We start from the raw sequence: 26727 nt of genomic DNA, 5'->3' as shown, positions 1-26727 counted from the left end.
CTGGAAGCATGTACATACCTGTTCAAAAGAAAGAGAGAAACCATGCTATGGTCTTTCAGACCCTTTGCCTGCCGGAGCTGTCTTCACTGAACCGTTAATTCCATATTTTTCTCTTTCATGATCCAGACATTTTTCCGTCACTGCTTTTTCAAAAACTGACTTTCGTTTTGTAGATTTACTTGTTGTCGGTTCCGCAGGAAAGTTTGATCGTTGCTGATTGTCCTCCATTCTCTCTACATTGACACAGCGGACGTGAGCGCGCTGATGACGTATGATGTCTGCGTGAACAGGGTGCGCGGTGGTATGCAAAATACATTGGCTGAAAATGTACACATGACCAGTCACAGCGTTCGGCCAGAACGTTTTGATTGGGTGAACGTTTTTTGGTCCTACGCCTTTCACAGACGATATATAATTATAAAAATATTATTTGACCACTATACTTCTTGATTGCTATCAGGATGTAAAGAGATTTCCAACCAACATGACAAAAAATGTTTCTGCACAGGATCACCCACCCTGCCTTTAAAGCCAACATTGTACATCAGGGGTCTTCAACTACTTTTCTTTGAGGGCCAGATTCCAAAAGTGTAAATAGGATGCGGGCCAGTTTTTTTTACCATATTCTCATTTCTTCTGTTATTTATTGCGTTTTGTTCCTTTTATACTGTTTTTGTTGCTGTTACTTATAGGCCATGATTAAAACATGCACACAAGTATTGCATCCAGTATTTGTGCCTTTTCATGATATTAAATTAAAAGGGATATTGTCTGTTAAATTGTCATTTATATTCCTTAATGCATTACTTTACCCAAAAATTACTACTAATTTACACACCCAGTCCTCCAATACATCGAGATGTGGGTGGCATTGATTTTTCAAGAAGATATTTCTGAAGATATTTGGTTGAATTAATTAAAGTTAAATCGATGAAAGTAAAAAATGCAAATATATTCAAAACAAAAGTAATCCCTGCCCCTTGTGACGTTAAATTAGCGTCTTATAAAGCGAATCAATTGATCTGTGTAAGAAACTGAACGCTATTATCACATCTTCGGGTGAAATTCCTATCGCATTCATGTGCCCCACGCACTTATAGGGCAGAGCCTTTGTATAGTGCGAGTTCTGTTGAAACAGCTGTTTTTCGTAAATATAGCCGTTATACATAATGAATTCAGTAATAAAAACAACACCGTTTCCCCATATCTGAGACAACCGTTCACGTGGTGTACCCATCCTACAGTTAGCCTACTTTCAAGGGCACAAAACGCGTTTTAGCACGCGACCTATCGCGTGCGCAAACCGATTGCCTGTGGCTGTGCAATGCATTGCTGATTATAATGTTGTAAATAACATTAAGTTTCTTGAACTGACCTATCAAATCGCTTTATAAGACGTAAAACAAGTCTCTCCACTTATTTGAAATGTTAAGGGGGGCCAGGAAAAGATGTTTGGCGGGCCGCCCGCCAGTTGACTAGCCCTGTTGTACACCTTCACCTTTTGCATTTGTTTACTGAAGATCCGGAGCTCGAGTTTTTCTCCAGCAGATGGCAGTCACGCACCAGTTTTGTGTAAAGACGAGTACAGAAGAAGAGACTTATCTGTCTGTCACGAGGAGCAGAAGAGTGAGAAGTCACACCGATTACTGAGGAAAATTTCATCTTTAAAGTGAGCACAATGAGTGTGTATAATATGCCACAGAAGCGCTATTACAGACAGAGAGCTCACTCAAACCCGATGGCTGATCACACCTTCCAGTAGTAAGACTCGTGACATATTGAAGTGATATTGTTGAATTATTCGTGTCGTTTGTGTGATGGGCGTTCTGGAATGTTTTAGTCCAGTTTGTCCGGAGGAGATGGACTGGTCTCAGGTTTATCCAGCACACTTCAGTCAGCTGGGGGACACTGAAGTTCAAGCGCAGGTGGAGTTCGCGGACATCGGCTGCGGATACGGCGGACTGTTAGGTATGAATGACGACGATTATTTCTGCTTTAGTTAATCCACACAAAATGCGCAAAAGCATGTATTAAACGATAATAAAACCAGCACGAATACATCAATACTTCACTTCCAAGTATAGAAACTATAGAACAAGCACATTATAGTAGTAATTTAAGTGTAAATAATAGTCGAGGTAACAATTTGTTAATGATTTTCTTAACAGTTCGTTAAAGGGGTGGTGCAACGGTGTGTCATGCATTCTGACTTCTTTACAATAGCTGCGTTTACATGGACCGATGTAATCCGATTAAAAATCCAATCCGAATGAAACCACTCCATATAAAAACGTCAATCAGATTAAAAATGCTCAAGCCTATTTAAATTTCAGTCGGATTGTAAGGGATGGTTTATGCCGTTTGTAATCCGCTTGATAGGACATGTAAACACTTGATCATATTAAAAACCGAAGTAGGAAGTTGTGCGCATGTGCAAAGACGACGTTGGCTGGTATGCTAAAGAAACCATAAATCTGACAAAACGGTACACATTTCCATATGCTTGTCATCTCTAAATGAACATATTAATGTTTCTATGCATTTAAAATGTCTTAACTGTTTCCCTGGAGTGAGTTTTAACCGCAATTTCTCAGTTCCTTTTTAAAACACGATACATTTGCAGACGTACAAACATACTGTAGTCTAAAATATCTAATCATAAAATTTCATCATTAGGCTACCGAACATTGATTTTATTTATCGTTTACTTACATTGGAAGGATTAACTGTTTTTACCATGTTAAGTTGCTGTAACAACATTGCTTGATTGATATGTAGACATTATTTTGAGTTTATGAATTATACAATATTATGCTGGTGTCTGTGACATAAAACATTGATTGAGTAGCTGTTTTGTGAATATTATAATGATACCCGCATCCACCGCGCCCGTCTCTGTTTAACGTTAATGCTGATATATGAGTCTGCATATCATCACTTCTAAAGTTCGGTATTAGCTGTTGTTGTTAAACATTTATTTGAACTGAATTATTGGTTGCCTGCAGACGCTCTGGTGGGTCTTGGTAGTTTTGTCATGGTTTTACCATGGTAAAACCGCATCGGATGTGCTTGTGCTTCATTGGCACGAGACATTACTCTGCCTTTATAAAATTATTTAATTATATAAAATATTTTTGTGCCGTTTGTAAAATAAAATATACACAACATGTGCTTTAAAACACTTTAGTGGGTATTTAGGTGAACACTTGTGCAGTGTGCGCATGTCAGCAGATTATATCGGATTTGAAGCTTGTCATGTAAACACGCACATCAATCAGATTACTTAATTTACCTTTCATGTAAACACTACATTCAGATTGCACAATCTGATTAAATTCAATCCGATGTGTCCATGTAAACGCAGCTAATGTTAAACGTGCTGTTTTCTCATGCTTAACAAGGTCAACTTGTCAAAAAAACGAGTTGGGCGTATTATGTAGTATTTCTGTGCTCGATACACTCCCCCAGCGATCGTACAGGTTTCGGAAAGTTTTTTCGAACATATACAACTGTTTCGTAACAATTCTTCTTAGTCCCTTATTGGACAATTCTCCCAGAAAAGCACGTGGGGCCCACGTGGAAGCAAGAAGAGCAGGAGCATGCGCAGACGTCACTTTCACTTGTGTGCAGCAGAGCCATTGATAGAGTCGCGTCAACTTTGTTGACTCCGATGGAACCATTTTTTCACAGCAATGGAGGCTCTCAATAGCCACCTCACGATCGACTGCCGGCTACACAAACATAACTCAAACTTACCCAAAGTCCAGGCCTGGTCCTCTCTCGTCGTGCCTTCCTGTCGCTCCTCCTCTTATGCTTCCGGAGCTCCTCCGTGAGAGATGCGAGACCGGTGTAACGCAGAGCTGACACTCATTATCACTCGCGCCACTGGTCTCGCTTTGTTCTCTCACGGCTCTCGTCCAGCCTCCCTCATCACATACCCCCATTGCCCCTCACAGGCCAGGGGGTACCCACAAGACTGTGCTATTCCCCCCCGGGGGGCCAGTCTCGGCGGCCCCAGCACCTGGGGGTATGGACAGACGAGACGAGAGAAAAGGAGACGGAAGCACACGGCGCAACAGCGACGAGAGAGGGGAGAGAGGAAAACAGAAAAAAAAATCTGGTCCGGTTCAACGACACACTGTCGCTTGTTCCTCAGCCAGCCAAGAGGCTCTTTCTCGCGGTGCCATGTGGTGGTACTGGACACTCGGTGGACGGCTCGATCCTCCTCCGCCCCCTGGTGGCTGGCCATGGCTCCTCCGGCTGAGGGCAGCCGGCAGCGAGTCTCCCGTCTCCTGCTCCTCCCCTTCACGCAGATGGCAGCAGGCTCCGGCCAATGGCGAGGACTCCTCCGCTCCCTTCCGGACGGCCGCCACCCCACCTTGGCCCAGGAGCACGGCAGCGAGCTCTCCATTCCAGCTGATGCATACTTGCTCCAGCACCACCACCTCGGGCAGCCTCTCGCGGACTTCCCTCGTCCACGCTGCCAGAACTCCGCAGCACCGCAATCCCCCTCAGCGGCGAGGGCTCTCCGACAGCATGTCTCCCCTTCCTCCTGGGTTTTGACACCAATGTAGCAATGTTCATATTAAAGGAGGAAGGAGGCGGGAACCGACAAACTTTAAACAAACTTTTAATCAAATAAACACCCAACAAAACAAAAGTAAAAGGGCCGGCAGCCACCTCACGGTCGACTGCCGGCTACACAAACATAACTCAAACTTAACCAATGTCCAGGCCTGGTCCTCTCTCGTCGTGCCTTCCTGTCGCTCCTCCTCTTATGCTTCCGGAGCTCCTCCGTGAGAAATGCGAGAATGGTGTAACGCACAGCTGACACTCATTATCACTCGCGCCACCGGCTCACTTCCTCACTTCGTTCTCTCACGGCTCTTGTCCCGCCTCCGTCATCACATAAACATTTATTGAAGACACGTCTCTTCAAATCAGTGCACTTGATTGGGAAAGATTAAGTGTTTATTGCAGAGTACAAGGTAGCAGTTTCATTATAATTCATATTAATAATACATTGCTCAAAACTTTTAACTTAAAACTGTTCTGAAGCATGTGTTTTGGTTATGTTTGTTGGCAGACACTGCTATTAGTCAAATGGTCATAATCTAAGTGAAAACAAAAATAAAAAAATCGCTCATATTACAAAGCCTGCTGCTCATAACTGCATTTAAATTCTCCACGCTATGGCCATCCTGCAGGTCCATCATGCCAAGGCGTTGAGAGAGTTCCATGAGGGTAAGACCGACCCAGCGCTTATGCAGGAACTCCGCACCGTCACCGACTTCGCTCTACGGGCGAACAAGGTGACCGCGCAGGCCCTGGGTCGGGCGATGTCCACACTTTTGGTCAAGGAGAGACACCTCTGGCTGAACCTTGCACAGATGAGTAATGTCTCGACGGACCCATTTCGCAAGGGGGGGGCTGTTTGGTGATACTGTCGAGCCGCAGTTCTCGACAGTAAAGAAGCAGACAGAGGATATCAAGCATATCCTCCCCCGCCGCGATTCGGCCGCCCTCTGGCCGTCGAGATCCCATGCACAGTCTGCTTCCCAGCAGCCCTGGTCCTCTTCGACGCCTTCCGGTTTCGGCGCCCCCCACACAGGCGCCCCCCCGGAAGAAGACATCAAAGAGGAGACCACCACCCCATCAGCAGCCGTGGCGGAAGCCGAAGCGGCCCTCATTGGAAGACCCCAGGGAGATCGAGAATACCTTCGGGCCCGACCCCAGCCATTCCACCGCTGGTTGGTCGATCCGGGACGGTTCCTGCCCTGTCCCAAAAGCCCGCTTCTAAGAGTTTTTCTCTCTCTCTGGGTGTTTATCACAGTCGCTCTCACCCTCTACACGACGGTGTTCGGCAACTCGATGTTGCGTCACGGCGAGACCCAATGTCGAGGATAATCAGCAGCCTAAGCACTCTCAATCGACGGTGCTTTGTGCCACATATCGTCTGGGTATTATCACAGCCGCTCTCACCCTCTACACGACGGTGTTCGGCAACTCGACGTTGCGTCACGGCGAGACCCAATGTCGAGGATAATCAGCAGCCTAAGCACTCTCAATCGACGGTGCGTTGTGCTACATCATCGTCTGGGTATTATCACAGCCGCTCTCACCCTCTACACGACGGTGTTCGGCAACTCAACATTGAGGCGAGACCTAATGTTGAGGATAATCATCAGCCTAAGCACTCTCAATCGATGGTGCGTTGTGCTTCATCATCGCCAGGCAGGTAAAACAGCAGAGCCGATCTCCTCTCCGGGGGCCCCCCACGATGACTGGCTCTTTTGACACACTCGCGAGATCTGTTATGTACACACTGGGACCTAGTGCTTCGGCACCTAGATTGATTAGGACCACAGGTCAACCGAGAAAAGAGCAAGCTCTCCCCTGTGCAGCGCGTCCTCTTTCTTTGTATGGAACTCAACTCTGTCTCCATTACAGCGCGACTGACTACAGAGTGCGCTCAGTCAGTGTTGAACTGCTTGGAATATTTCAAGCATTCAGCGGTCCCCCTGAAACAAATTCAGAGGCTCCTGGGTACATGGCATTCTCGGCGGGGGTGATACCCCCCGGGTTGATGCACATGAGACCGTTGCAACACTGGCTACAGAGTCGAGTTCCCTGGAGAGCGTGGCACACCGGCAGCAGGCGGATAATGATTACGCCTCTCTGCTGACGCACCCTAACCCCTTGGTCTTCATTGACCTTTCTACGGATGGGGGTCCCTCTCGAGCAGGTCACGAGGTGCGCCGTGGTGACGACAGACGCCTTCCTGCAGGGTTGGGGTGCCGTGTGCAACGGGCACGCAGTGTCGGGGTGATGGACGGGCCCCCACCTATGCAGGCATATCAAATGCCTAGAGTTGTTGGATGTGCTACCCGCACTGAAGGGTCTACAACCTCTCGTGCAGGACAAGCACATGCTGGTCCGGTCGGACAGCACAACTGCCGTAGCGTATATAAACCGCCAGGGTGGCGTTCGCTCACGGCAGCTGACACGACTAGCCCGACGCCGCCTCTTGTGGAGTCCGCAGGTGAGCAGATCCCTGCGAGCCACACATACCCCAGGCGACCTGAACCAGACAGCCGATGCACTCTCTCTTCAGTTGACGCCTCGCGGAGAGTGGCGACTCCACCCCCGCGCAGTCCAGCTCATTGGGTGCAGTTCGGGCGGGCTCAGGTAGACCTGTTTGCCTCCCTGGACACCACCCATTGCCTGCTAGGGTACTTCTCATCCGAAGCACCCCTTGGCACGGATGCTCTAGCGCACAGCTGGCCGGGGGACAAGCGGAAGTACTCCTTCCCCCTCCCAGTGAGCCTCATTGCACAGACCCTGTGCAAGGTCAGGGAAGAGGAGCATCAAGTGTACTAGTTGCGCCATACTGGCCCAACCGGACTTGGTTCTCGGAGCTAATGCTCTTGACGACAGCTCCCCCTGGCCGATTCCCCTGACGAAGGACCTGCAGGGGAAGGGCACGTTATGGCATCCCAGGCCAGACCTCTGGAACCTCCATGTCTGGCCCCTGGACGGGACGAAGAGATCCTGAGTGGCCTACCCCCTGCGGTGGTTAAGACCATCAGCTAGGGCCCTGGCCACTAGGCGGCTATACGCCTGTAAGTGGTGCCTCTTCTCATCCTGGTGCTCTTCTCAAAGAGAAGACCCGCGGAGTTGCTCGTTCGGGAACGTGCTGTCCCTCTAGAGACTGGAGAGTATTCTCTCCCCTTCCACACTGAACGTGTATGTAGCCGCTATTGCCGCTCATCACTACCCAGTTGGTGGTAAGTCTCTAGGACAGTACAACCTGATTGGTGCACTGGATCATTTATGCCGTCACTACGGCGTACCTGTCCTAAGATCGCCCGCGCCCACTGGGTGAGAGCTCTCTCCACACGGAGTATAGCCTCCTCGTGGGCACTGACTCGAGGCACCTCTCTGGCAGACATCTGCAGAGCTGCGGGTTGGGCAACACCCATCACCTTCGCGAGGTCCTACAACCTCCGCTTAAAACTGGTATCAGCTCGAGTCTTGCAGGGCATCCAGCAAGACCAGCGGCCGTTAAGGTGTACGCCTATGACAGTACCTTCCCCTCTTTCTTCTAGGGGGGTCAGCGTACTAAACTAGCCTCCCTTCTTCCCCCACTGGGTGAAGAACAGGCACTCCATCCATCACTAATCATGCACCTCCTGCCGTCGGGCTGGGCAGAGCAGCCCTGCCCCTTAGGCCGGGTACCAACTGAGTTATCCACAACATGGCTCTAACCGGACCTAGTGCTACTGGACGTTGTAACCCCCCAGCAGGGCGGTTCCGTCTGCTGTATCCTCATGATTGAAGGATACCCGTGACCTTCCCTAGGTGGACCTCCACCTTGCGGTTAACTCCTTCAGTCCGCACTTTCCTCCCATGAGTTCTCCCCTAACGGTGAGACCATGTTGGTATCTCCACTAAACTCCTCCCTGCGGTAGGAAGTGGTCTCTGTAGCGCATCCCCCATTTGAGGAAGTAGCGCGTACCCAGTGTCCTTACGGTACCGGGTGGCTTCTCGCTGTTAGTGAAACAAGGCCGCCGCCTGTGAGGCCGGAGGCAGGGGCCTTCCCACCTTTCAATAAAAGCTCTGGGACCCCCTACCTACCCACTGGTATGTTACAATTTCGCGGTAGCGCTCACGGCTGACACGCCCAGGCCAATCACCATCGCTTTGCTAGAGATTGTGACAGGGCACAGTGTTGTGGCGTTTTCCATAGGAACCCCATCTGTCGGCTCGACACAACATCGAGAGACCGAAAGAAAGGGAACGTCTTGGTTACGGATGTAACCTCAGTTCCCTGATGGAGGGATTGAGACGTTGTGTCCTTCTTGCCACAACACGTGCTGCCCACTGCAGCAGTCGTGAGAGGTCTCAGGCTCCTCAGAACAAAGGTGAATGAATGAGGCACGCCGTCTCCCTTTTATACCCGGATATCCGGGGGCGTAGTCTGGCATGCAATTTTCATTCGCCAATTTTCATTGGCCTTTTCTAAGAAGTCGGAAGCGATTGGTTCTCAGGGACGAACCCCATCTGTCGGCTCGACACAACGTCTCGTTCCCTCCATCAGGGAACTGAGGTTACATCCGTAACCAAGACGTTATATTTAGCTTTTAGCCTTTTTCTATTTTATGGGACAGTAGAAAGCCTGACAGGAAAGTAGACGCTCTTGTGCTCATATGCGTTTAAACAGCCGCAAAAGACCACCTACGGACATAATGCGCAAACGAGGGGAGACAACAAGTCAGGATTTAAACTTTGGCTGAAGACTTAAAAGTTTGGTTTAATGATGAAACATACCAAGCAAGCGGAATGTTTCCTCTCCATTTCAGATTTCTAACTCACACTTAGTGTTCAGCGTGTCTCGCGGCTGTTAGAGCAGAAAAAAAAACCTGCTTCTCTCTGTATGTTTAAAAGATCGACCAAAACGCATCTTAATACCAAGTATAAACAGAGTCCGACCCACAGACACATTTAAGCAGGAAAGTTAGCCAGAAGTTTGGTCTTTTAACAAGTCATGGCTGCAGAGTGCGAGTTGCTCCGTGTCGCGCAGCCTCAGAGGGAGAGAAATTCTCCTGTACAGAAACAGTATTGATAACGTCAGAGTTTATCTAGCTATACAATGCAGACAACTGTAATAATTTTGCCGCTGGACTCGTCACCAGGTTTTGGTACCCGTTGCATACATGTGGCCTAAACTATGTAGTTGAAGGCTCGCTAACAATAGAGGTCCAAAAAGTTACTAGCATTCTCAAGTAGCATCATATTTAATCAATGAAATATACAAGAACGAAGTATAAAAATAATTTAAATCTTACAATTTTCTTGTGAACTTATCAGGTAGTTAAAATGTTAGCAGGCAGAGGGACATCACAGTGTTATGCCGCAAGAGGCAGCGTCGCGTGTTCCACAACAACGCTTAGCTGCTCACAGATGCACCTGCCTGTTAATCGGCCTAGTTTGCAGCACAGTCGGTCGATGCTGATCAATTAAAAAATCCCCAAAATCGTGCTCCCTGAACAGTGTTCACTGCTCTCTACTCCCTGCACACAGGAAATCGGCTAAAAAAGTTTACTTAAGAACAAGAATTTGCGCAGCACGACTGCCTGCAGCGTCCTCGCTCAGACAAAACTTACTACGGAAGTTTGAAGGGTTATTTAGCCGTAATCTTGAGATTTGCGTAGTCACGCTTCGTGCCCTTTGGATGAAAGATATACGCCCATTTCGAACTGGAATTATGGCAGAATATCTAGTGATGTTTACTTTGCAGGGCTCTTAAGGGGCGTATTGAACAAACCTCCGAAGCGGTAAGAAAAGCATACAAAATATGCAGAGTCATTCGGTGTTAAAATCACTTATTTTGGAAATTTTCGGGGCTTTTTTGACAAGAGTCTGAGGCGGCACGAAATTTCCGCCTCTAATGTTTCAATGCAGGAAAAACCCTGGATTGTGAGTACATTTAATTAAAAAATATATGAGGGGTTATTAAAGACTTGCTTCCAGATCAAAGAAATAGGGCATGGATTTCACAGTTTGACTGTTGAAAGATTTGACTATGAATAATTCAGTGATGTTCGTGTGATTTCTCCCATAGTTGAGTTATCGCGGCTCTTTCCGAAGCAACTGATTTTGGGTTTGGAGATTCGAGTGAAAGTGTCCGATTATGTGCAGGATCGTATTTGCTCACTTCGTGCTGCTGAGCCGGGCAGTTATCAGAACATCGCCTGCCTCAGGAGTAATGCCATGAAGTATCTTCCCAATTTCTTTACCAAGGGACAGGTGAGTGTTTTCAATCGATTGGTGTTCATTCACGCCTGTGGAATTTGTGAAACAGACAGGTTTCACACATACTCATGACCAAAACACTGCATGAGGGTTTAAAGTAGACTAAATTTAAAGGGCTCATAACATGGCATGCTTTTCTCCAATGAAGAACACTTGTAAAGTCCCAGGTTAAAAACACAAGTTATTAAAGATTGAGTTTCTGCCAATCTCATTGTAGCGGGTTCGCTATGGTAAGGAAGGAAGAGGACGAGGTTGGCGGGACTGACACGAACTTTATTGCTTTGCCACACGAGAAATCAAAAGTCCATTCATACAACATATAAATCCACGGCTTTTCCTTCAGCCTGGTTCGAGAAGATAATAATCCAGCAAAGTCCTTCTTTCTCTACTGAGAGGTTTGTGGTCGTGGCAGTCCGTGTTCAGTCCGTCTCTCTCTCCTCGTTGTGCATCTCTTGGGTCTCCCCGCCCTCACTGGAATGAGACACAGGTGTTGGTTGTTTGCATTTACTCCACTCACTTACCGCTCGTCTCCTGGCTCTTTCTCCTGCCACAGACCTCACTAAACCACGCCCCCCTCGAGTATTTAGTTTGATCAAATTTATAAAAGAGAGATACAGCTGTACGATTATTTCCGGAAGAACACGAGCAGCTGGAGGCGGGTCTAGTGGGGAGAGTGGGATGGAACTACAGCACGAGCACACAACACATCATCACATTAATCCCTTTGTGTTTTGTACATTATGCACGTACATGCCGATTGCCAACAAAACACAGACGTATGACTTAGTTTAACTTACCGCGTGCAGTTCATGTCCGGCATCTTTTAGCACTTTAAATTGTTTCCAAAGGTAGCGCTAGTCTTTTTTTTTTTAAAGCCAGCAGATGATCTGCCGTTTTTTTCCCTCACTCGGTGCCAGCGCTTTCCGTTTTTTCCACACTCCTCTTTAACTTGTGCGCCTCTAATGCCCTTCACTAAATGTACCTCTCAGACATTACTTATGAGTATGGCCGCACGGGATAAGTGCCTGTAGATCTCCGCAGAAAGCTCAGGAGAATTACATCACAACGTGAGTGCATTACTATATGCTGTTAGCTGTGATGGATTTTGAGGACAAACAATGTGATATTTGAGACGTTTAAAACGAAACTAACCGCCGAGGAGTTCTGGAAACATAATAATTGATCTGTCTATTACTTGAGACAGCGCTGGATCAACAACAAGCGGCTGCTCTTATGAGGTTTTATTTGAAGTCATTTATATAGCGCTTTTCACAATTTTTCATTGTTGCAAAGCAGCTTTACACACATCGTAATTAAAAAAGGGAAAACAGGGTTTTTCCTGGCTCAAAATGAGCTGGAGGTGGTGCCATCCTGATCTTGTACACACACGTAGGCCTACCATACCTTTTAGTGGCTTAACCAAAGTGACTTCGAGTTTGACATATTAAAAGTTCTAATAAAATTAGATAAAAATTACAATTATTAAGTTATATAAAACATTACTTTTATTCAACCAAACAGAAATGTTTTTTTTATCAAATAAAGCTTTTTTTCTTTTCAGCCCACAATAGCCAACTGAATTAAGCACTCTTTCTAAATGAGCAAAGCTCATTTACATCTTGCATTCTCTGTGGTTCACTTTAAATGATTCAAGGATCTCTTATATTCGCCAGTGACTGAAAAGTTCAATAGTTTAAATGAATCTGTTTAAATGAGTCATTCGTGTGCGAGTCATTCTGAATGCAATGTACGTTCATACTGGCGAACTCGCTGTGTACAGTATACGCTGATTCAACGATCCAACTAAAGATATTACAATGATGTACGTCATGTTATTTAAGAAATTTAAAAAAAATTAAATGTACTTAAATGCAAAACAAACAGCCGCGAAACACAGCCAGCTCTTGTTCTTTTTAGCGCATCAGAATGCTGATTACGAAACAGCGCCTCTACTGTGGCGTAATGCCGCAAGTTGCTGCAGTTACAAATGACAGTTTGTTAAATGCACTCAGCATTTCTTCTGAAGACACGCTACATAGTTTTGGCGAGAGTCTGAGGCGGCACGACATTTGACGGAGGTGGCTGCCTCCAATTTCTCTATGTAGGAAAAACCCTGATTAACTCACAGAGCGTGCAGACGCGCGACTAGGTGTAAATGCCCTCCGAAACGTTTTCGAGACAGATTAAAATCCGATCACGCAAGTCACTTGACGAAACTGGACACGTGTAATTGATCTAATTGTTGAGGCACATTTGTCAGGGCTTTACTCCTCCAAACGAGTGCCACTGGCAGCCTTGCTCAAGCTCAAGTTCTTTGTTTTAAATGTAACTGATTTATAAAGCTCACAATGCGCTGTGACATTCTCTGTCTTCCCGGCGTGTCTACGGCTCAGCAAAGCTAATAGCGGAGCTACTGCAAGGGAATTTCGGTGCTAGCTATCAATTTATCCTTTACATAAACTTATCTCATGGATGCGTAGCATCGGCTGCCCGTGCGCTTTGGAAAGGAGAAGAAAACGGCGCGACCCGTGGTTTCCCTGCCTTCTTTTAGAGGTGACGTAAAAATAAGAAATATGAATAAGTAAAAAAGAATGTTTGTATTTTGGGTGGTATAGCAGATCGGATTTATATATGGTTAGCTAAGACTGGCCGGTGGAAAGCAAATGTGACGCGCTTCCCTAGGCGTTATCTCTACATTCCCGGGACATCATGCCATCTGAAAGGGTATAAACAAGCTCCAGACTGTCACCACAACACGTAAACATGTTACTTTATTAAATAAAAACTCCAAGCTTTGGATTAAGGTAGACCTGCTATTTTTATTTGATGAAAAAAACTTTCTGACGGAAATAAACTTTGCCGGTTCTTCTGTGTTTTGATTTTGTCATAATTTGTTAATTATTTCAGTTTTTTTCTTGCCTGTTTATTTTATGCTTTGAATTTATATTATTTTAGTTTTTCTCCATTGTCCAAAACGCTGTTGTGATCTCTTCGTTATGCTGCAGTTTGCATGTTAAAATAAAACTGAAAAAATGTTTGTATTTTTAACGTGTCACAGACCCTCGTCAACTGTAGCTGTGTCTCATTTCGAAGTCTGCGTCCTCTGAATGTCGCATGCGAAGGCGTATGCGGTGGACAAACGCGACCTCCGGAGGACGCAGCCTTCGAAATGAGACGCAGCATGTATTTTTTTATTCCAATTTATTATTAAAATCTTATCGGTTAACGGTTAATGTTTGGATAACGAGTGTCGGTTCTCAGTTACGGAAATTAACCGAAATGAGCATCCCTAATTTGGATGAATGATATTGACTTCGAGCAATAGTTTACTTTCTCTCGTTTGAAAGGTTGCGGTGGGAAGTAACAAGGTTGCCAACTGCACTGAACTTACACTCTGATAGAATGTTAATTTTAGTCACACCATGAGCATTTTCTAGCCACGTAAGCTTCTGTTTTTGTCCAAAAATCCAGCTTGTCATAGATAAATACGTAATTGCCCTGCCCCTGAATACTATCGTGTATCTGCAATCCACAGGCTGGTGATAGATCGACCTGACTATAGAGAATATCGCCCAACACTAGCTTCTTACCACATTTGGAACATCAGGTTCCTCTTCAATTGTACTGACAGGTACGCCCTCCTTACGCATACATTTGGGCGGTCTTAGTCAAATCATACCACCAACTGATGTAGATTTGTGGGGGTGTGGTTACACGAGGTGTTTCAGGCAGGTCTGGGCGAGCATTTGCTTTTAGATAGAATGCATCTTTTGTTCAACACTTTCATTTTTGCAACTTTGAACACACCAAAGACACAGATAAACACGTATTTGTGCCATATGACCCCTTTAAAAAGGGAGTTCTGGCAAATGACGGAAGTGAACCGCTATTAATGGCATATTATTTGATCAAAATGTGTTTTTGTATATACAGTGGTATGTGCATGTGTTTATAAATACAAAATTATTTTGACATGTTATGTAAACACAAACTTTTATTCTGGATGCCATTAATCGCGATGAATTGTCTGACAGCCCTTGTGTGAACACATACTGTAGCTTTCAGAATCTATTTCAGAATCATCCGATTATATTTTTCAGTAATCATGAATGCTTAACTCTATAATTCATGGTAGCTGGCAAAAAAATGTAATGTCCTTTTATTACACTTAACAAAGATACCACAAAGATAAGTGGAATCATTACATCATACAGTCTGATGGTTTTATTACTAAATAGGATTCTGATTCTGTTTGGGCCTTTTTATAATGTATGACCTTTCTCTTGATTCATTCAATAACGTTTGCTTTCCAGCATATAGGGACTGAAAACTACAAACTACAGACTACAAGTTGCATGCCATCCAACCATCTTACAGTTAAACAATTGACTGTGTTTGTGTTGTTGTTTTTTGCAGCTGAGTAAGATGTTCTTTCTCTTTCCGGATCCACACTTTAAGAAAACCAAACACAAGTGGCGGATCATTAGCCATACATTACTGGCTGAGTATGCCTACACACTGAGAGTTGGGGTAAGAACACGTTCCCTTTACCTAGCCACATTACGCTTTAAGTCTGGCACATTCCAGTAGTTTAAATCCTGGAGCTCTGACCTCTAAAGAACCTTTACCTGCTTCCGTCTGTACAGCTGTCTGTGTTTGTGTTGTGTTGTGTGTTGTGTTTCTATGCAGTTTGTCTGTGAGAGTGTATGGAAGTCTGTCTCAGATCTCTGTCCAGGGCCGTGCACAGGGGCAGGGGCGTAGCAGCCATTTTAAAAGTGGGGGGGGCAGTTGTCAGGTGATGCGACCCTCAAAGACAATTGTGACAAACAATTATGCACAAAGTGCATGTTCATATAATACATTCTATATAGAATACCAATTGCTGTTTTAAAGCACCCTAGTGGCAATTTTGGGAACATGCTATGATAGCAAATAGCTACCATAGTAAACACTATTGTAACACCAATTCTCTAACAAATCTCACCTGTATACCTTCTGGAGAGGTCGAGTTACTGTCCTCGGTGACATGACAGCTTGCCTTTCCTACAGACCAGTTAAAGTTGAGAACATTGCGGTAATGTGTACTAAATATTAGGGGTGTAACTGTTCAAATTACTCACGGTTCGGTTTGTGTCACGGTTTTAGGGTCACGGTTCGGTTTGTGCTACGTTCAGGGAAAAGGGACTACTGACAAATAAAAATAAGAACAAATAATCAAGCTACAAGTAACAGCACCAATAAAACAACAGAGCAAAGCTGAAAAGAAAATAAGATACTGCATATATACCTTTATTAAAGTAATCAAATAAAACATAACATTGCATGTGTACAAATGAAATAAAGATGAATCATAATTGAAGTTACAGAAGCTATTGAGTCACAAGCAGTGAGTGATTTCCTTGACTATTAACAGACCGCAGGAATATGCTGCTATCGCTTTAAGAGGAATGAAACCCATCCAGTACACTGATACTGTACACATGCGTTGTTTTTCATCCATTCACTTAAGACATAACCTACTCTGTTTGGTAAGATACTGGACAGGAGGGGCATGTTGACCTACTTTGTGTGTGAATCTGTCCGTTTAAGCGCATCAAAGACAACTCAATATTTGCGCCATGTCTGAGACTTTCCTTATGCACGCTTCGGATCTTCTCACAGCGCGCAAGTGAGTTTTCTTCTGCATCATCTTGCACTTAAATGTTTAAATTGGCAAGGCTTGAATGAGTTTAGTTTAAATAGCAAAATGTGCTGTTCAGGTCTCACCTGCACTCGCGCACTCACAACACCCGGGTGATGAAAGCATAAATGACTGCTCATATTACAGCATACGTCAATCCTATTGAAATTTGTCTACGTTATTTGATTTGTTGTAGGTATTAAATGTGTATCCATCGACAAACATACATTAGCTGAACTTTGTCAGTCTGTTTTACGCATTATAATTTCTAACGAACCATATTATAAATGCGTCGTCAGATTTAAGATGAGCCTTGGACCGCATGCCGAACCGTTGGTGGAGCACCGTACAGTTCAATTTTTTACCGAGAACCGTTACACCCCTACTAAATATTATAAAGTATGATAATATATGATAAGTATTCAGCACAAAACAACTTTTTTTATTGGGAAAGGATAATTCCACTCCGCACGTGAGCAGCACGATGCAACAAAAGACAACAGAACCCAATAATCACTTATGCATTTAATCGTTTAGCAGACGCTTTCATCCAAAGCGACCTACAAGTAGAAGAGAATAATGACACACACTGGATCCGGCTGGATGTGACGTGTCACATGCCTCGTTTTCAACAGGTTCTATTGTCTTTAGTTGCGTTGCATGTAGAGCTGCAACAACTATTCAATAAAACTAGTTGTAAAATTGGTGTTCCAATAGTGTTTACTATGGTAGCTATTTGCTATCATAGCATGTTCTCAAAATTGCCACTAGGGTGCTTTTAAACACCAATTGGTATTCTATACCATAGAAATCCTCTAATCCAGGGCTATTCAATTAGTTTGTCATGGGGGCCAGTTCATGAAAAGCATCCCAAATGAGGGGCCAGAGAGATATGGCTTGCAATACGAGGGATGACACAACAACAATAAGAAATCAGTTTTATTTTTTCCCAAATTCCATTTTTTCTGTTTAAATTTTTCTGGATTCTGTGTTTTCCGTCCTTTACTATACAATACATTTGCCCACATGAAAAAAATACTTCAGTATACTACAGTATTCACTTATAAACTATATTAAAAAACCTGCAGTAGATACGTTGAACCATACAGGGAAAAATAAATAGAAATAAAATTGTTTTTGTTTTTTAGTCTACTTAAATGTTAGTAGTATTTTTTTATAATAAGTTCTAATTTTGTATAATTTTACTAGCACATTTACTTTAGTTTACTAGGGCTTTAGTTTACTAAAGTAAATAATATACTCAGTGGTTGAACTATAAAAAAAATCAAGAGGGATGGTGTGGTGGGTGTTATATAACTTGTTCAAGTTAACCAGACTTTTATTTTGACGGGTCACCGCAAAGGGTGTTTGGTTTGACAGTTGCTTTTCTCACATGAAACAGTGAAACAGGTCATGTGCATGCATTCTCTTAAAGCTCCACGAGCACACGCAAAACAATTGCAGATTACATATTTACACACCATCTGAACATTTCTAAAGTTAGTCAAGCACAATTTGAATTGCTGTTCGGTGCTACTTTTTTAAATTGAAATTTTTAAAGTTTTAAAAGAGTCAGTTTTAAAGTCAGACGTGTCTCTCCGTGCAGCGCGAGGTGCGCAGTTTTAAAGTCAGACGTGTCTCTCCGTGCAGCGCGATGTGCGCAGTTTTAAAGTCAGACGTGTCTCTCCGTGCAGCCTGAGCTGCGCAGTTTTAAAGTCAGACGTGTCTCTCCGTGCAGTGCGAGGTGCGCAGTTTTAAAGTCAGACGTGTTTTGCATGCATCTCTTCAAGCCACACAGTTTTAAAGTTTAAAGGGGAGAGGTGTTTTAAATGACAAAATTAAAGATTATATTAGTAAAACCAAATTTGTGGCTAAATACTCTGATTTGGGGGTTTATTTGGTTCAGAGTAAAATACAGGTAAAACAACTGTAAAAATGAATACGGAAAATTCCTTCATATTAATACAGTATATTGACAGCAGTTTGAAGTTATGGCTGCACTCAGTGACTTTGATTGGAGGTAGCTGGGTGGATGTTGTAGGGAGTGGGGGGGCTTGTTGGTTGTGGTTCGGGGCGTTTCATTTGTTGGTCTTGTTTTGTGGTCGATGTCGGACAACAGAGGAATAAAGTTAATTATGCCATTACTACTTTTCCCTGGTTGTTCCTCTGTTGTCTGTTGTTGATCACGGAATGGGACCGGGTTGGACCTGCACGGTTTCGGCGGGTGGGGCATCCTGGGTCGCGGCTCGTGGGCTCTCCCTGTTCTTCGTGGACGTTGCTCGGTGGCTTGGTCGGGGTCACTGAGTGCAGCTATGACACGTCAGAGGAGATCTGGCCCTCCCGGCTGAGCCTGGTTTCTCCCGAGGTTTTTTTTCTCCATTATTCATCATTGGAGTTTGGGTTCCTCGCCACAGCAGAGCAGTGCAGTGTTGGCTTGCTCACCGGGAGACTGCATTTATTTATTCATTTATTTATTAGATATTATTTATTATAATGATCTTGCTTGGTCTATAAACACCATGCACTGTGCTGTGTTTTACCTTTCTGTGTTTTTCTTATTTGCTCCTGTAAAGCTGCTTTGGAACAATGCACATTGTGAAAAGCGCTATATAAATAAAATTGAATTGAATTGTGTCCTATTTTTACAGATTTTTTTAATAGTGTAGAGAGGAGTCACATCCCTGATAAAAACTTTCTCTTGTTACACCGCTAAAGATCCGTATATTCCACTCTGTATTTTGCATTTAAGGCTCGCTCCTCACAGCACGTGTCCGCTCGAAAGACGAAAGATCCTTCCATCGACAGGTTGATCACTATGCAGTAGAGTCTTAAACTACTTTTCTTTGAGGGCCAGATTCCAAAAGTATAAATAGGATGCAGGCCAGTTTTTTCCCATATTCTAATTTCTTCTGTTAGTTTGTATTTCCGTTATTTATTGCATTTTGGTTCCTTTTATACTGTTTTTGTTGCTGTTACTTACAGGTCATATATTAAAACATGCACACAAATATTGCATCCAGTATATACCTTTTCATGATATTTAATTAAAAGGGATATTGTCTTTTTAATTGTATTTTATATTCCCTAATATGCTGAGTGAACTCACCTCCAGTCCCCCAGTACTTCCAAGATGTGGGTGGTATTGTTTTTTTTTCAAGACGATATTAAAAAAAGTCAAAAACGCTTATACATTCAGCACAAAAGTAATCCCTGCACCTTGACGTTAAACTGGCGTCTAATAAAGCGAATCAATCGGTCTGTGCAAGAAACTGAATGCTATTATCGCATCTTCGGGTGAATGCCAATCGCATTCAAGCGCCCCACGCACTTATAAGGGCAGATCCTTTGAAGTGCAAGTTCTGGAGGGAGATGAACAGCTGTTTTCGTAAATGCTGCTGTTTAAATCATACATAATGAATGCAGTAATAAAAACAACATCGTTTATTCCTGATCTGAGACAACAGTTCACGTGGTGTAGTACTCTTCCTGCAGCTACTTTCAAGGGCACAAGACGAGTTTTGGAACGCGACCTATCACGTGCGCAAACCGACTGCCTGTGGCTGTGGATCGGCGATTATAACATTGCAAATAACGTTTCTTGGACAGACGATCAATTCGCTTTATATCAATCAATATACGTCAGTCGTTATGAGCTGCGGGAATTCGTATTGAATGTAAGCAGCGTTTTGCTGACTTTCAAAGGCGCGTGGCGTTTCAGGATGTGCATTTCTTAAAAGCACACCGTTGTTTCGGTGTCTCTCCACTTATTTGACATGTTAAGGCTTAAGTTTTTTTTTGGAAGTCTGCCTAATTTAACTCTAGAAAACAAATCTTATCACACCACATTAGCTGTTGGTGTTACACTTTCTATGCCCTTACAAAAAACATGAAGTGTTATGTTTTGCAGACAACTCTAAATAAAAACAGGTGTAATATAGAGTTTATTTCTAATATTTCCCGTACTGTGACTGTAAGCGGTTCTTGTAAATAATGACTGCAATATGCAAACACGGGTAAATCCATGTGAAAAAAAATAAAAACATTCTGCTTACTAATAAAAAAAGTTAAACAAGGTTTTGACGGAATGCGCAATGTGATGAAAAATCTGCGACAATCACTACATTTTGCAAGTTGCTGCAGATTTTGCGGAATTTGTTTGATTGTGCATTAAATTCTGCAGGGACTGACTATTAAATCCACAGAGGTCTGGGCTATGACCTTGTCAGTTTCATGGAAAACAATTATCTCATCATAGTGTGTAAATGGCTTTGTGAGCTGCATTAGGCTCGATTCACATTTTGCGTCTAAAACTGCACGCAAAACGCGAGACGCGCTGCTTTCTCCTTTTTTACAAAGCGCTCCTGCAGTTGCGCACGCAGAGCATCTGCCGTTGCTAAGCAACCATGGGCCACGATAGCCGTTGAGACGAGGAGGTATAAACAAAGGATATTTGGATTATATGCACTGAAAATACCTTGCAATAACTCTGCTACTAGATTTAGTTATGCTGTGATCATCTGTGTCTCCATTTTCATTGAGCTTGTCTATATTGGCTGGTTAGTTCTTGTCACATGACCTGCGGTGCGCTTGCGGCTTTCTGAAAAGTTGTGATTTTTTTCATCTCGATGCGGTGCCGATGCGCCTGAAAAAAAGAGCGCGTCGCCCCCTATTTCCGCACGTCTACATTTAAAATAATGAATATGTGTGCGGAAAAGACGCGAAATGTGAATCCGGCCTTAAGCAGTCTGTGTTATTATTCTGAATAAATATAGTGATTTGGGAAATAAAATGTAGAATTTGTTTTTATTTGAATGTTATAAAAATTGGATTAGAAGTAATTAAACGATTTGCTACTGTATGTAATGGAGGAGTGCCCTATTTTCTCGCTATTTGAGCACCTGCCATCTAAAATGTCTGTGCACAGCCCTGTCTCTGTCTGATCTGTCTGTCATGACCAGTGTGGTTGTCTGTGTTCAAACGTCTGTCTCAGATCTCTGTCTGATTTGTGTGAGAGAAGGTGTTTGTGCTGCACTGAGGGAGGTCGAGTAGAATGGAATAATGTCAGATGTGTGAATATGGCTTATTAAGACTGCACATTCAGCAGTAATGCGAAGCCACAATCTTGCGTGGTGTAACCGCTGGGGAAACTTCTGGAAAGACCCAGAATGAGTGAAGATACGGAGCACAATAAAGAGACAGTTAAATGAGGAATTAGACTAGATCAACATGGATATTCCACAACAATGGCAATGAAAAACATTCAAGCAGATTTTTGGCATCCCTTTTTGCACACATTTTCTTGGTCAAATAATCTCAGAATGGAGAGATTAAGATATGTTGCATATCACATTCAGTTACTCTACTGCGGGCTGCTGGAGCCCTTGGTTACTTCCAAGAATTGTTTCTTCCACTGAGCCTATCTGAACTGTCTAAAGAGTAAAGCCAATGACACTGGTGATAAGACTGAATGTTTGCTGTGCAACTATTTCAGTTCCCTCCACTGCAGTTCAAAGTTTTCCAAGCAAGATCAGCACATTGATTTGCATGTCAAATGTCTCCGTTTAAATTGTGCTGGATCAGTAGTTAAAGTGCTTCAGTCGTGATGAAAGACTGATTTATTACAATTCTGTCATTATTTACTCACCGGTGTCAAACACATGTGACTTCATATTAAATAAGACACCGACCTGTATACCTCCAGTTCTCTGTGCCTAAAACTTTTCAAGTGGCGATTCTTTCAAAAAGAAGTTTGTCATTTATGTTCATGGAGTGAATTTGAGTGGTTGTTGTGTTTGTTCTTTTGCAGGGTTTGGTGTACACAAACACTGATGTTGAGGAGGTACATGAATGGATTGTGAAACACTTTAATGATCATCCTCTCTTCAGCAGAGTGTCTGAAGTTGAGCTGGTATGTTTCATCATGTCCAGCTGTTTGCCTTGTGTCTCGGAGTTAGTTTAGTGTAGATAATAGTGCTAGATATAGATGGTAATACTTCATAATTAATAGTAATTATAACTAGGGCTGTAAACGCTGTCATCCAAATGACTTAAAAGGCTGATATTTTGGAAAATTGACTTTTAAATGTTGTTTGACATAACTGTGTGTCAGGAGTGCATGTACAGAACCACCCTAGAACGATAAAAATCCACCCATTCCTTTTTTAAAATCCCCAATAAACCTCAACAGTCCTCTTGAACGAGCTGTTGGCATTCTCTCAGCAAACTGACATCACATTGATTAAGCCCTGCCCATGAACTCTGCTGTATTAGCATAGGCTCCGCCCTCATCGAGTTGAACACTGTCCACCATTGTTTCCACACTGGAGTACCTATAGGCTTTGTCCAAATACGCCAACTTGCGGTCTTGGCCACTTCTGAGTGCGTGCACACGACAGGAAGTAAGAGCACTAGTCTCTCCCATCCCATGTCTTCAAAACGCCAAAGTGCAGTGCCCTTAACGCACACTAAACCCAACTATCTTGAATACCACTTCGGAGTCTCCCATCATGCATCATGTTCTGGGTATGAACATGAGACTTTTTGCCTGGGTCTCGCAATATATTGCTTTCCAGTATAAGTTATGCTACTTTTTTATATCTTTATTTATTCTATGCTTGGCCAACATGTGTTTTTCTTTGTTTTGTTTTTTTGGGTACAGCTGCTTTGATACAATACAAATAAAGTGCTAAAAAAATCAATCTGACTTGACTTGACTATATAATTAGATATTACATATAATGTTGTAGTAAAACGTAAAGTGTAACACATTTTATTTTATCTCCAGAGATAGGTTATATATTTTGTGAAACATAATTTCACATAATTTGAAACACCACATTAATTACATGTTTGCACATGTGTGTCCCATTGGGTTAGAAATACTACAAGCTCATTTGGGATCTTCAGGGCCAACTAGAACACTTGGGCCAAAAACAGAAATTACATCATGCAAGTAGCAAAGACTGCAAGTGTGAGTATTTGGACAAAGCCATAGGGTGCTTTCACACTTTGTTCGATTTCATGGTGTGAACCCTAGTTCGATTGCTCCCCCTGCTGGACTGCGTTCATATCAGTTTATTTGGGTTCGAACCACGGTACTTTTGCATCATCAAGCCAGCAGCTGTTTACCCTGTCGTACAACAGGTATCAACGTCGCAGGAGCCCTGAGTGCATATACATTACATTTATGCATTTGGCAGACGCTTTTATCCAAAGCGACTTGCATTGTATTGCACTATTCATTCTTTGTTTCCGAGTATGTGCAATCCCTGGGATCGAACCCATGACCTTGCATGGCATTACCAGCGCCACACTCTAACCAAATTCGTAGTGGTGTCAGAAACCTGAGTGAACTACTTCATTCCCTACATTCATTCACTCTTTTTACCTACATTGCACTCTGATTTTGAGTGTACATCGCTCACTCACTATTTCCCATGATACAATGTGAATCAACCGCCTGATTAGAATCAACTGGAGGCGAGTGACTGTTAAAGCCCCACTGAAATCAAAAGCAAAAGTTTTAGCCATCAAAATGTTAGCCTTAAAAGCATGCATCCTTACGCGATGACAAAATTTCCATTTAGAAGATAGAAGCATTCAAAACTTACTGTCTGGCACGTGCGCAAAAAAGAATTCCATGACATCACTCTACACTTCAGGCTTTCATCAAAGTTCTTGTCCAATCAAATCCGGAAAAGTCCCGCCTGGTATTGACAGTAGTGCTTTATTTAAAAAATATTAAATAATTTTATTAAATGTGATAAATAAACATGATATTATATAAACGTGACAAACAGATGTTTTGTTCTCATTATAAACTAATAGCCTACAATAAACGTGAAAAAAATGCTTTATAACTAACATGGTTTCTAGCGAGCCAAGGCTTTTGTCATCGTGTATTATCATCATTCAGGTAGAATGTCCATGACTGTTCGCCGCAGGCTATATACGTCATTGTCCTAAATTGTTCACTAATTTTCATTCACTGCTTCCCCATATCGTGGACTATTTAGCATTCGCTATATAGGGAATAGTAAATGAGTGAACAAGCGAGTGAATTCAGATGCTGCTCTTCGCTTTTTGCCAAAAAGGGGGCGGAGACCAGCAGCTCACTTTCATTTTAAGAGATACACAGCAAAACAGCATCTTTCCTGACAGGCAAAAATGGACATTTAGGGCATAGTGTAATAAAACATCTAAAACTTCACAAACACACCCTGTGGACTGCTAAGATTTATATTACATGTTGTTAAAGGGCTATAATTGGTGCCCTTTAACGCACAAGACACTCTACACTTCTTATAATTGCACTTTCTTTATCGCTGATTGTACATGTAAAAACGTAATGAAAGTATTTTAAAGGGACAGTTCAGCGAACTACGAAAATTCATGTCATTCCGTAACAACTTCCTTCATCTTTCGAACACAAATTAAGATATTTTTGAAGGAAGTCTGAGAGCTTTCTGGCCCCCCATAGACAGCGATGAATCTTACCCTTTCAATGTCTCCAGAGCACATGCACAAGAGTGCCACCACACATGCGTTCACAATGCATGCATCGTGGTGCTCTCGAGAATGTCCATTAGAGACTGACACAGATGAAAGGAAATTGTTGAATGAAGTTATGCTCGTCACTTCATAAAATGAAGCCACTAGGACTATTTTCTTCATGTCTTCAAATGCTACAGAGGTCTTACGGTTCTGGAAAGACAAGAGAATTTTCATTCTTGGGTGAACTATGGGTTTAACATTGACAGATGACACAATCTTGACCTACAGTACATTAAAACAGCCAGCCACTGTACTGTGATGAAGCAGTATGTCTGCTGACAGTTGTATATTGAAGAGCATGATGCACATGGACCTGGTTAACTTTGCTCTCATTTCAGGCTGATGATATCATTATAAGTCATCTTGGAACATGCACAGAAGAAGGAAAGAAGGTTCAGAGGAATGGAGGCAAGAACTATTTAGCTGTTTTCCGCAGAGTGGAGGTTAAAACTGTCCCTTAAACGCTGGTTTTAGTCTATGTTCCAGTCACACTCTAAACGCAGTGGAAGTGGACAGAAGCAAGCCTGTTAATACACTTGAGTGTTTTATCAATTCTTTTTCAGTTTCTGCATGAATAGTACATTTTACTGTATATGAATGAACATTTGTTCGGTACAGTTTTGGCATGTTCAAGTAACCAGAACAGAATGTGTTTTTATTTTATTCTGAATGTGTTTATTCAATAGTTGCTGAAAAAATCTTTCAGGCAACACATGCAAATACCACACTACCCCGTTATACCATTTATAAGATATGGATATGTAAAGAATAAAGGTCATATTAACAAATACAGCCACATCACTTCCCTGATAGCACACATTCATCTGTCTATTTTATGTCTGCATTAAAGGTGTCATGAATTAAGACATCAATTTTAACCCGAGCTTTTGTTATATGAGAGGGAATCGTATTCAAGTGTCAGAACTGAAAATGCCCTTGTTACTGAAATTACAACTGTTATTGACACCAGGCCCAGCGAACACCAGGTCCTGGAATGCACCTATTCAACCTAGGTTGAACACGCCTCCACAGAAGAATATCAACGACTACTTCTCTAGTCCCGCCCACTGGTTCACGCATGACAGAACTGAAGTGACACAAGATAGAGCGAGCAAGCAATTAACATACCTTTAAAGATCACAAAATATTGTGCAGTCAGTGCCTGGTTGTGGAAGAACACAGTCGCTGCATAACCTTCCTTCAGATTCCGGCATTAGTAATGCGTGGTTGAAGTTTATTTTTAAAGACGTTCCAGCTCACATGGGGAAAACGTTACCGTGGATTCCTTTGTGAACAAGGCAGATGTAGACGCTGGATTTGCAGACTAAAATTAAAAAGCAGTGCTGTGCCGTCAATATCGGATCCGATAGGAATGGTGCAGCAATCTTATGTGAGTAAAACATATTTGTACTATGCGCCACTATTGCTTTCTTAGAGATCGCTTGATATGCCCTGATAGTATTACCTGGGGACCTCTAGTCATTTGTAATAATTGTAATCGGCATCTCTGTGATTTGGCAGGCTCATATATAATTTTTCAAGATTTTATCCACCGTTTGCGAATAATGGAGGCTGTTTGAAGTGTTTTGGTATTATTTTGGGTGCTGGGTGATATCCATAAGTTACCGGGAGTCTCCCGTTTGTTTATTTATCATGGAAATTCTCGTAACATTTGAGAC

General features: G+C 43.0%; 1 protein-coding gene across 1 annotated transcript; it reads left to right on the top strand.

The window, feature by feature from the left end:
• Window positions 1-1592: 1592 nt before the first annotated feature.
• On the top strand, window positions 1593-25914 carry mettl1 (methyltransferase 1, tRNA methylguanosine). The gene is made up of 6 exons (XM_057326620.1): window positions 1593-1761; window positions 1841-1968; window positions 10625-10809; window positions 15232-15345; window positions 22302-22403; window positions 25387-25914. Exons 1-6 carry the CDS (start codon window positions 1679-1681, stop codon window positions 25507-25509), a joined length of 735 nt encoding a protein of 244 aa, XP_057182603.1. The 5' UTR covers window positions 1593-1678; the 3' UTR covers window positions 25510-25914.
• Window positions 25915-26727: the final 813 nt, after the last annotated feature.

Source organism: Triplophysa rosa, linkage group LG2, assembly GCF_024868665.1.
Source record: "Triplophysa rosa linkage group LG2, Trosa_1v2, whole genome shotgun sequence".
In the NCBI taxonomy this organism is placed as follows: Eukaryota; Metazoa; Chordata; class Actinopteri; order Cypriniformes; family Nemacheilidae; genus Triplophysa; species Triplophysa rosa.
This window is presented reverse-complemented; position numbering and strand designations above follow the sequence as displayed.

Bases quoted from the DNA above. Each gene is read 5' to 3' on its own strand.
- mettl1 (XM_057326620.1), top strand. From the start codon at position 1,679: ATGAGTGTGTATAATATGCCACAGAAGCGCTATTACAGACAGAGAGCT. The intron at 15,346-22,301 runs GTAAGAACACGT...GTTCTTTTGCAG, and splicing joins CCTACACACTGAGAGTTGGG to GGTTTGGTGTACACAAACAC. The intron at 22,404-25,386 runs GTATGTTTCATC...CTCTCATTTCAG, and splicing joins GAGTGTCTGAAGTTGAGCTG to GCTGATGATATCATTATAAG.